The sequence below is a fragment of the Portunus trituberculatus genome, chromosome 21 (assembly GCF_017591435.1).
Source record: "Portunus trituberculatus isolate SZX2019 chromosome 21, ASM1759143v1, whole genome shotgun sequence".
Lineage (NCBI taxonomy): Eukaryota > Metazoa > Arthropoda > Malacostraca > Decapoda > Portunidae > Portunus > Portunus trituberculatus.
Genome location: NC_059275.1, coordinates 16054534 through 16066732, shown reverse-complemented (window position 1 = coordinate 16066732; position 12199 = coordinate 16054534). Strand labels below are relative to the sequence as shown.

At 38.8% G+C, this 12199-nt stretch overlaps 2 protein-coding genes across 3 annotated transcripts in view; one reads left to right on the top strand and one right to left on the bottom strand.

Moving 5' to 3' along the window:
- Positions 1-516: 516 nt before the first annotated feature.
- LOC123506874 (neprilysin-11-like) lies at positions 517-3392 on the top strand. The gene is made up of 2 exons (XM_045259239.1): positions 517-852; positions 1777-3392. The coding sequence occupies exon 2, from the start codon at positions 1819-1821 to the stop codon at positions 2095-2097; it is 279 nt and encodes a 92-aa protein (XP_045115174.1). The 5' UTR covers positions 517-852; positions 1777-1818; the 3' UTR covers positions 2098-3392.
- A 7178-nt stretch (positions 3393-10570) lies between these two features.
- The window catches only part of LOC123506873 (GTP-binding protein Di-Ras2-like), a 161946-nt gene continuing 160317 nt past the window's right edge, over positions 10571-12199 (bottom strand). For both annotated transcript variants that reach the window (XM_045259237.1, XM_045259238.1), the window contains one exon: positions 10571-11446. In XM_045259237.1, the coding sequence (XP_045115172.1) occupies positions 11306-11446 (141 nt within the window). In that variant the 3' untranslated portion in view covers positions 10571-11305. The remainder of the gene's footprint in view (positions 11447-12199) is intronic.

The following is a 12199-nucleotide window of genomic DNA, read 5'->3' as shown; positions in this document are numbered from 1 at the left end:
GTGTATGACGAATGCACACATTAAGAAACTCGAAAACATAATAGAAGCAACGCAACTTTTCTTCATTAGCGACAACATTGTACTTCTTGACAACCTTTTCACTCCCTCAGCCCAATCTTCACCTCTCTGACCGCTGTAATCTCCATCTCCTACTTCTCGTTCCTTTCCCCACCGATAATGATATAGCACCAAGCTCTTTAATCTATAGGCGCTCGGGGTTTCATCACCTCTCTGACACGTATCCGCAGGTGACTAAGTATAAATAACATTTCTAAAGGTCACTGTAGCATGATCATCGACCTAAAGTTTGTGTTTTGCCTTCTCACATTACAACTTCAAAGTCTTTCTTCTATATTTCCACCTATACTAGCTAAAGATTATATTTCCATCCTAAAATTTTCTAAACCTAAAAAACTGTCCATTATACTTCCATCGAATCGGCTTTCCAGTATAATGTTTGCCTGATGACCTTAAAAGTTGCGAGCTCGAGCCATCACCTCCTTTTGCACTCATATTTTATACCCATAATAAACCATAAAGTAGCAAAAAAACTACAACAAACCTATATTCGTTGTCCACCACAACAAAAACCAAAACTATTGTCCACTATGACAAAACAATAACCACTGTCCAATTCCTGTTCAGGTGATAGGACACGAGATCACACACGGCTTCGATGATCAAGGAAGACAGAACGATAAGGATGGTAACGCGCTGCCCTGGTGGACAAATGAGACACTACAAGCCTTCCAGAGCCGCGCCCAGTGCATCGTGGACCAGTACGGCTCTATCCGCCTTCCAGAGCTGGACGAGCACCTGCCCAACGCCACACTCAACGGCATCAACACACAGGTGAAAGAGTGGTTGAGATGGTACAGCCACGGCGCCATCATTCTATCAAATTTGAAAAGACTAGATCTTGCTTTAACACACAGGTAAACCTTCAGTCATGAAACAAATCAGAACACGCACGCTTTGGGGTCCAAGGTGCCTCCAAACGCACGTGTTCGAATCCTGGCCACAGTCCGAGTGCAGGACGGGCTCCCTTACTCCGGGTAACGGTTCCCTAATAAGAGGGCCTTCAGATAGGAGGTACAAAAAAAAAAAAAAAAAAATTTAGTTCATAAATTCCTGTTAAAAGCCCACATTGTATAAAAAAAAAAATTACTCATGATGCCGAAACATTAATATTGTTTTTATCATAAGTTTACTTCAAGCTTAAAGTTAGTTCAGCATAGCGGAAAACTTGGGGTGGGATTCTATGTAGCATCCAATACCTACACCGAATCATTTGTTAATATCAGAAGCTGTAAGAAACACTAACCTTCCTTTACCTAGTGGTTACATTCAAAACCTACGTAAACTCTGAACACCCTTCCTTCGTTCGCCACAGTAAGAACATCGCAAATAATAGAAGTTTTATGTAATTACGCTCTCGCTTCACCCTATTTCTTCAACACCCTTCCATACAAATACACTTCAAATCAAATAATTTCTTCCTTTGTCAGGGTGAAAACATACGGAGGTCTTCTCATTTTAATCTATTTCTAATGCATCCTTACATCCAACTATGTACTTAAAACAAAAACCTAACTTCCATCCTTTCCTTCGTCAGAGTGAGAACATAGTAGGTCTTTTCACTTCACCCTATTTCCCAAAGAAACACCACTCCATCCAACGACCATACCATGCTGAACACACCACTTCTCGTCTTTCCATCCAACTACATAATGTGCTTAGAATCAGACACTAGCCTAATGTCCATTCTTTCGCCAGGGTGAGAACATCGCGGACAACGGTGGTCTTCGCGAGGCCCTTATGGCTTACCAGTTATACGTGGAGCGCTATGGGGAGGAGCCGAGACTACCTGGCCTGACGGAGTACTCACCCATGCAACTGTTCTTCCTCAACAACGCTAACATCTGGTGCACGTCCATTACCACGGAGGGCCTTCTCAACCAAGTCCTCACAGACCCTCACTCTCCAGGAAGGTTCAGAGTGCTGGTGCCGATGCTCAACATGAAGGAGTTCTCTGATATCTGGGGTTGTCCTGTTGGCTCCGGCATGAACCCCGAGCATAAGTGTCAGGTGTGGTAGTGGTGGTGGTGGAGGTAGCGGCGTTTTTTTTTTTTTTTTTTTTTTTTATAAAGGAAAATCTAGCCATGGGTAACAAAAACGATTAACCCCTTCAGTACTGGGACGCATTTCTAGCTTGAGTTTTGGGTATGATTAGACGATTTTAGAAGGGTCTATGGAGATCAGTAAATTAAATGGCCAGACTCTTCCCTATTTCAATCACCACATAAGTTTCTGAAGGTGTATAAAATCGCCATATAGTAAGCAGAACGAATATGAAAACGTGTCATGGTATTGAAGAGGTTAAATAAAAACTCCCATGCCAGTCCCCAAGCTGGTCCGAAAGTTGGCCAAAACAAATGGGATATATGTCTTGAAACTTCCCTCTTACGTAAATGAGTTCAGGTCACATGCAGGAAGATGGAAATACAGAAGCAGGAAGGGAGTTTGCCATGAAGGAGTGCTTAATTTTACTTTCCTCTGTAATTTCCTTGTTTCGTACAATCCTCCCATCCTCCCTGTTATTTCCTTGTATCCTCTTGTACTTTTCCTCAATAAACTGTTGAATTGTTATTGAATGGTAATGAATGTGACGGAAGTGTGTGGTGTGATGATATAGCATGGTTAATGGTGCTAAAATAGTGGTGTGGTGGTAGTCATTCATAGTGATGAGGAAGAGGTGGGAGACAAACAGGTGTGTGCTACTGGTAGTGTGTGGTGAAGGAAGTGTAATGGTGGTGAGAATTAAGAGATGGTGATCTATGGTGGCGAAAAAAAAAAAGATGGTGATAAATACAATTTGAAATTCTCTCTCTCTCTCTCTCTCTCTCTCTCTCTCTCTCTCTCTCTCTCTCTCTCTCTCAATGCATAAAACGACGTGTTAATAAAATGCATGGTCTTACATCCAATATCGTTTCTTTTTGTAATATATAATATATTGTTATCATATACAAACAAAACTTTCTCTTTCTTTATATCATCAGCAAAGGTCAAAATACATATACATTGGTGTCCTTCCTTCTCTATGCTTATAAGACACATGCATACATACATATATACACACATACATATGCACACACACACACACACACACACACACACACACACACACACACACACACACACAGAACCTATGTATGTACAAACTCAAATACGTACACACAAAAACGCACAGAGTGTATATAGGTAAGGTTATTACGTACGTACATAGAATGATGATATAGAGTAAAGCGCGCAAACACACACACACACACACACACACACACACACACACACACACACACACACACACACACACACACACACACACACACACACACACACACACACACACACGTCAAAACAAATGTAACACGTGGCATAGTATGAAATTAATTTAAATGAAAAAAAATGGGTACACAAAAATAAAGGAAATGAATAAAAATGAAATAACTATTCGTTCAACCCTTCCAATTAGCATTAATGTTTATACAACAATCAGAAACACAAATTTTCGTCCATTTTTCAACTCTTATTTCATTATTTGAGAATTCATTCCTCTTACAGGAACGAATAATAATAATAATAATAATAATAATAATAATAATAATAATAATAATAATAATAATAATACGTGCAACTATATTTCCTATAAAACACACACACACACACACACACACACACACACACACTAGGTCCACGTAACCAGATATAACACAGCTTACCCTAACCTAATCAGACACGTATATATTCAACAGAAAACGGGGTGAGCTAAAATTTACCTCCGGGTCCCTCAAGTCAACCTCTGTATTTCTTTACCCTAGCAGATTACCTCCCCTTTAAAGCGAAAGTACCACTAACTAAGTTCTAACCCTCGGACTAGTTACATTTACCTACCCTAGCTACCACAAGACTAATATACTGACAACACACTCAACCCAAACCTATTCTCACCCATCACAAGTCAATTCACCACCTATTACCGCATTCATAAAAGATCAAGTACCATTCCACACCATCCATATCCAATACACCTCAATTCAACACCATATGTAGGGTATCGGACACCACATATATCCACATCAGCCTATTCACACCCACATCTATCCTCATTCAACTTAATACCCCATGAAATCTATCCACACTCAATTTAACACCAAATATTTTACCCACACTCACACAGGGTCGTCTTAAAACAACATATAATAAGCTATCTACACCCACACAAAGTCATCTAACACCATTTACATCACCCACACTGCAGTCTACATACACTCTCGTAGGGGCTTCCTAGTACCACATGATAGGCTATTCACACCCACACATACGGTATCTAGCACTACTGTAGCCTACGCACCCTCATTTAGCGCCACATTCTCTCGCCACACACACAAAGCCTAACATAATTGGTCACATCAAACTCTAATCATCTAAGCAGAAAAAAAAAATATGTTGATTATGTACAAATTAACTTATTCCTCCCTAAAAATAATCTGAAATGCTGTGATAACAAAGCAACCACAAGCAAGGTTTCTTTCTCTTTACGTCTCCATCATGTTGTCTTTCTCTTTGATAATAATGACCTGATCCCCAACGCTCCCAAAACACAGGTAAACACGCTTATGTCACACCCAGGCAACAAGAAAATATAGTCACCATGATTGAGAAAACCCGTAAAAAATATAAAACGGTTTTACTCGTCATGAATCAGCTGATCGGAGGCTTCCCGTCTGTGTCCGTCAGTGAGTGTGCCTTACGCTCCGCACCACTCTGTTATTTTTGCTCAAACTCGTGTATGAAGGGATCTATGAGGCTGGTATTCTGACCAGAGCAACCACGACTATCAGTTGTCCCCATGAGAGTATATAACACATCATCAGTAATCTTATAACCTATTGTTTATGGAACATTTGAAATCTCTGAGTAGCCTACCTCTGGCTTGCTCAGTTACAGTTATTTGGGTTAGTCTGTTTTCCTTACTAAAACTGTAGACATTATTTTACTGAAATACTTTACGCAATCAAAAAGTTTATCAAATTATTAACAACGATTTGTTAAGATATTCGGAGCGGACATCGGCATCATAGTATCGAGGGTGAAAAGCCAGCCGATCTACTTTGACCAATACGTTAGTGTGCAAATTTCACTGATATATCACCTGGGACGGCGTGAGGCATACCTTTCTCTACTCCACCAATAGAAACGCAAAATTCGCAGCATTTGCATAAAAATAGTGAAACGCAGGAGAGGTGGAGGGACACAAGAATTCAGATATTCGATAAAAAAAAAAACATTACAAGACTATTGATGATGCATTATAAATACTCAAGATGATCTCGCTTACTCTCAATGGAATATCAGCCCTATAGGCCGTTTAATAAATGAGTTAGAGCAAAGACAACAAGGGGGATGGAAGACCTACAGACGGACACAGGCAGACGACGACGCCATAAGCTCACTTGTAAATAATCCTTCATGACCCATCCCCTGCAAGCAGTAACTTAGCCTCCTAGTTCACCAATACAAGGGAACACTTCAATTCTACCTTTCTGCTGTGTGGTGGTGACGAAAAGCTGTTGACTCCAAGAGAAACACTTAGATAAACACTGCCTGGCCACCTGTGAAGTGAGGAACCGGCCGCGCACGCAACTATTACATTTGGTTGTGACGGCAAGAAAAACATCGGAACGTCTCTCACTCCATGGCTGCCTTCCTTCCTCTCATAAATCATTTCTTCCGTGTATGCATATATATTTTTTTTGTCTTTCTATTGTAATATCAACGCATTTTGCTATGTTAAAGTGTTGCTATTAGTCTGAAGTGTTTACTCAAGTATTATATTAACAGTAAGAGGAATGACAGCAGTAGCAGGCTAGTAGTATATAACTCTACTTCATCTATTACTTATGGTGTTTTTAAGCTGATAAAAGTCCTGTTGGTTACGGTTCTATACTGATATGAAAGTAGAGCATTTAACCAAACAGTAGTAGTAGTAGTAGTAGTAGTAGTAGTAGTAGTAAAAGTAACAGTAATAGTAATAGTTGTAGTAATAGCAGTGGTAGCGATGGTGCTTGACAATTTTCAACTCTCTTCAGTATTACGAAACTTATCGCCGAGTAAATTATCAGCCTATTCTTGAGATTTTTACAATACGAGCGTAAATTATTGAAGCAGACATTGAGTGGTGGTAGTAGTAGTAGTAGTAGTAGTAGTAGTAGTAGTAGTACTTAATGATATGCATCGACGAGCTAGCAGACGATTTTATTTTTACAAACACACACACACACACACACACACACACACACACACACTTCCTACCCTTTATTGAGAACACTTCTAGGCTACAGAGACACTAGGCTACTTATAAATACCCGGTACAACCTTTATAATGTAATGTCCAGGCAGTGACAGAAACAGCCTGGACAGCCTAACTTTACAACACAGCGAGGGAGAACAGGACACACACACACACACACACACACACACACACACACACACCTGAAAATAAGAGTAGAAAAAAAAAATCTTCATAACGAATACACCTTGATATGATAACCTCTGCCTTTTTTTCATTAATTTCTAAATGTTTTGTGTCTAGTAATACAAAGATGATGAAATTAAATAGGTAAAATTTCAATCTTATCAGTCTCTCATCGGCGATTTCCAGTCTAATCAGAACTAATTGACTAACAGACAGACTGGAGGACGCTATGGCACTTTTCATAAGCCCTCAGTAGATAAAAACGCCCTAACGACATTATTAGCCGTGTGATAAAGTGAGAGGAGGAAAAAGGGAGAGAAAAAAAAATATATCTTTATTATTTTCCGCTTTTATCGGGGAAAAACCACTAGTGATGGATAATAAAGTAAAGGGGAAGGTTTGAACAATAATAAATAAATGACATGAATGATAATGAGTAGCAGAAAAAAAAAAAATAACGTGCTATCCTTGGTGATATTTAAAGCATGGGAATATTTTTGCCTTTTGAACGAAAATGTATACATGACAAAATAATGAGGAAAAATGAACGTCCCCCTCCCCCCCAGCCATTTTCTGATATCAGCGCCGAGACAAACAAAATAAGAAGGATGGAGAGGGAGAACATATTTTCCTTGTGATCTTTAACGAGGAACATTTTTGGAGAGGAAAATAAAGTGTGTACAAAAGATGAAAAGAAAAAGGAAAAGAAAACAATAAAAAGAGAAAAGGGAAAAAAGCTACAATAAAAAGACTAAATGAATGAACTAAAAGTGAGTGATGAACAAACAAGTGCATTGTCCTGTATTCTAAAACGATTTGCTCTCATTACGACCATTTACAAAGACCACAAAGATGATTAGCCAGGCTCTTAATGGTGTATATCTTATTAATAAAACCTTAATCTGCCATTTGCAAAGAACACAGACAAGGTTAACTAGATTCTTCAGAGTGTATGTCCTGTTAGTAATATAGAAACCTTGTTGATATGTCACTTGAACCGTAAAAGAAACCCTAAAACACTTGTATGTATTGAGAAACCTTGTTAATCTGCCATTTGCAAAGAACACAAAGATATACCAGATTCTTAAGAGTGTATGTCCTGTTGATTATATAGAAACCTTATTAATTTGTCACTTTTACCGTAAAAAGACCCCCAAACACATGTATCTTCAACTTCAGCCCTTTAAAAGTAGTAGAAGTGATGGAGGCGGTACTGAATGAAACTGACTGAAGTGGAAATGCGCCTCATATATTGATATATTTAATTAAGTTGGGGATTTACGCTACGTGTGTCATTGTTTACTATCAAATCAACAGGTGATGCAATTATACGAAGGGCAATTAATCGTATTATCATAAGCACTTTGAGAGTAATTGTGGTGTAGGAGGGGAAGTGTAAGAGTGGGGGGAAAGAGAGGGTACTGTTTGTAAATGAAGATCCAGTTTAATAGTAATGATATAACTAGACAGTGATGAGTGAATGATTTTTAATGTAGTATCTCTCTCTCTCTCTCTCTCTCTCTCTCTCTCTCTCTCTCTCTGCACGCTATAAATAAATTGCTAAAAAATTATAAACTGCGATGGAAAAAGTGAAAAGCTAAAGGGATGTTTTTCTTCACTTTGTAACTTTATATAACAATTTCCAAACTTCATTTCCTTGCTATTATAACTTTTTCTTTTCCTCTTCCCTTGACACACTGCATCTATTCATCTATTTTAGTTTTTATTTTCTATTTTGGTTTTAATTAACTTGTTTCTCTCATATTGCATGTCACGTTATTCGAATATGGCTTAATTAATTCCTTGTTGTTATTTTCAGTATTTTAAAACAACGAGACACGCATGATGACTTTCTCTTGTTTCGTATATAGAACCATTTCCCTTGACAACATAACAGCAAGTATCTCTCTCTCTCTCTCTCTCTCTCTCTCTCTCTCTCTCTCTCTCTCTCTCTCTCTCTCTCTCTCTATCTATCTCAAAGGTGGATACAAATTATGTTTCCATTAATTGCCTCGGTTAATCATAGTTACACTGTCTTCCTATTCTTCTTTCACCTCCTGTTTTTGCTTCTTTCTCCTCTTCTCTTACTCTCCTTTTCTTATACGCTATTGTCCCTCCCTCACCCGCCCTTGCCCACACCCGCGTCTCTCTCTCTCTCTCTCTCTCTCTCTCTCTCTCTCTCTCTGGCACAAACACGCAGTTACAGTGTTTTGATTAACATTTTTCTTCTTTCCAGTAACTCAAAATTGCATTAGGAGAAAAAAATAGACGAAAAGAAATGAACAAAAACAAAACAAAACAAAAACAAAAACAAATAGCGATTTGAAGATATAAGAAAATATAATCTTAACACACACACACACACACACACACACACACACACACACACACACACTTAATTTTAACACTATTATTATTATTATTATTATTATTATTATCATTCCAACATTATTTTCTATCTACAGGTTCTCTATAGCAACGACATACAAAGTAAATAAATAAATTGAGCCTTTTTTTTTTTACCTCATAACGCCACGACGACATTTAATTCCCAGTAGATGCTTGGAAATAAAAAATAAATACTTCTTGTTACATCTTTCGTACATAAAAGCGGCGTGTTTGGACTGCGTGTGTTCATATTTACATACAAGGGGGCTGATTCACACACATTTTGTTCCCTCGCCGTAACTCCTCAAAGGCTGCGAAGATTAACTTATTCTCAAGGGTGTTCTTTTGTGAATAGCTGATACTCAAGGGTGATTTTTCCCAGTTCATGTACGGTGTAGTATGGAAATAACTTTAGTATAATCATTACTACGCTCTGACTCGCCGTAACTCCTCAAAGGCTGTGATGATTAGCTAATACTCAAGAGCGTTCTGTTGTGATTAGATAATGCTCAAGGGTAATTTTTTTTTCCAGTTTATGCAAGGTGCAGTATTGAAATAATTTTAGTGTATTAGTTTCCATGCATTGACTACATTATTCCTCCGGAATTACAATGTTTCCTTTTCCCAGCTCGTGGTGTGCACAGTGAAGGAATCAGCAGGGAAATGAATGGACAGAATTAATCAAAACCTAATTTATAATTGTACCTTGCCTCTCAGATGAAAATACTAATATAATCTCAATATCATCTCAGAATGCTTGATAAACTGATATGCTCTGAAACTCCATGCCTGTTTATGCATTTTTTCCTTAACATGACTTGAATACTTGACTTGACTTGAAAGCTTCAGGACATTTCTTCATTAATTTTTAGTAATCCTTTCGACTTTTTTTTCAAGCATCTGTATCTCAATGCCCATTTTCACTTACTTTTTCGTTTTTTTTTTTTTGTCAGTGCCTTTCTTACAATAAAAAAAAAACTACCATAAGAATCATGAAGACACCCTTGAGAATCGTTTTTTTTTTTTTTTCACTCGAGCCCCGTAAAAGTGAAGTCGAGGTTCCAAAATGCTAAAGAATGCTGTCCCAGTGAAGTGTACTACAGGCTGTTTGCTTTTGTCTGGAAGTGTGTGAGTGTGTTGCTGTGTTTTGCTGCACATACAAATACATAGAGCTATACGTTGTGTTGCTGCACCGGCTGTGATGTGTGAGAGGACTGGGTAGGGGGAGGGGAAGATAATATGCTGTATTGTAAGAGGGAGAGACAAAGAGCGGTGCGGTGGACATATTTTCTTAAGTTCACGTTGAAAGAGTAAAAAAGAAAATGTAGCCGAGCCAGTTTTCTATTTTTCCATTTCCTTGTCTTCCGCCTCAGTGCAGTTTTGAATTTCCAAACCTGATTGCATTGTCTACTGCCACTAGAGTTTTCCTTATTGTCTTCCATCCTCCCGGGTATGGATTCCAATAGTGAAGTGGATCATATTAAACTTTAACTCTTAGCCAGGTGAATTTATCCTATTTTCCGGCGCTCTGAGGAGGAAAAGGAACAAATAAGAATGTTTCTGTTACCGAGGCTTCACTCCGGAGACGCCAAAACCAAGACCAAGACCAAAGACTCGCTTGAAATAAAAGTCTGAAATGTTTTAGTGAGAGAGAGAGAGAGAGAGAGAGAGAGAGAGAGAGAGAGAGAGAGAGAGAGAGAGAGAGAGAGAGAGATGCATTATCCCTCTTTCTTTCAGTCTCTCTTGGCCCGTGAAAGCCCAAATGTTCTTCTTATTAAAGCAAGACAAAATGAAAGTAACACTTCACCACATTCTCACAAGAGACAAGAGCCACAGCCACTGATCAACAACAACAACAACTTAACCAACATCAGTCACTCCTCCTTACCACAAGCTCAATCTCCCATCTCCGTTTTCTTTCCTCCGGTTTTCCTTTCCTTCGTCCAATATCTCCCAGTTTCTTCGTTCAAAACCTTCCTTCTTTTCGTCTGAAATATCTCTTGTTTCTCTTGTCCACAAACCTCATTTCTTCCTCTATATCATAACCTTCGTTCCTTCTCTTGCTAACATCAGGTCATATCTCTTTCCACAAAAACCTCTTCCTCTCTGTTTTCTCATGTCAAAATCTCTCTCGGTCCTTTCCTTTGCCTAGAACCTCATTTATTACCTCTTATCCAAAACCCCAATTCATTTTAATCCAACCTTTCAGCCAAAACCTCACCAAAAAAAGCTCTCACTCGTTCCCTTGCCAACCCAAACCATCTTTGCCTAGCATGGCCTGTCCCTCGGTGCATGGTGGCCCTAATGAAGCCACGCCCCCAGGGAAGACCTCCACAGCGGCACTCCTCGCTGCTAGAGCACTCCATTGTCGGCCTGAGAGGGTTAAGATAGGCTGCACTCGTCTGGCTGCGCGTCCCTCACTTGTTGTTTGGCTTTCTTCGACGACCGGCGGATGAGGGAGCGACTTCGAGGCTTGTTCCTGGAGAAGGCAGAAGGCGGCGTGGATCCCGTGGCGCCTCCGTTCTGCGAAATAGAAATCGTATAAAAGTAGGTTTTTAATATCTGAATGGGTAACTTCGGTGTTTGTGAAAATAATGGGTGGTAAAAGGTGAATTTAGTGACGTGTAAAGTATAGGAGATCATGAAGGATATGGAAATTAAATAAAAAATGTGTCATATTGTATTGTATATAAGATTAGAAGAAAGAATGAACAAAAGAAAATAAAATGAATATAAAAAATAAACAGATAGGTAAATAAATAAGTGGGAAAAAAAATAAAGATAGGAAAACGCCACAAAAACTAACTCATTTTCTCCCAACTTACGAGTATACAGTAAAAAAAATAGATAAAAAGAAATGAAACTAAACTAAACTAAAATAAAAGAAAAACTGAAGAAAAGAACTCGAAATAAAAAAAAAGGGAAAGAAATCTATATACAAAAAAAAGAAAACGAAAATAGATAAGACTCAAACCAAACCGTAAATTGAAGGGCTGTCCAAAACCCTTCACGAGACAAAGAGTGATGCATGGAAACAGTGAACGCAGCCTTTCAACATGGTGGTGGTGGTGGTGGTGGTGGTGGTGAAAGTGAAATTGGCTCACAGTGTAGGCACGTGTGGCAGAAATAGGGATTAATTTGTGAACGGTCAGATTGTGAAGGACTGCTACTCTCTCTCTCTCTCTCTCTCTCTCTCTCTCTCTCTCTCTCTCTCTCTCTCTCTCTCTCTCTCTATCTCTCTATCTATCTATCTATCTCTCTATCTATCTATCTATC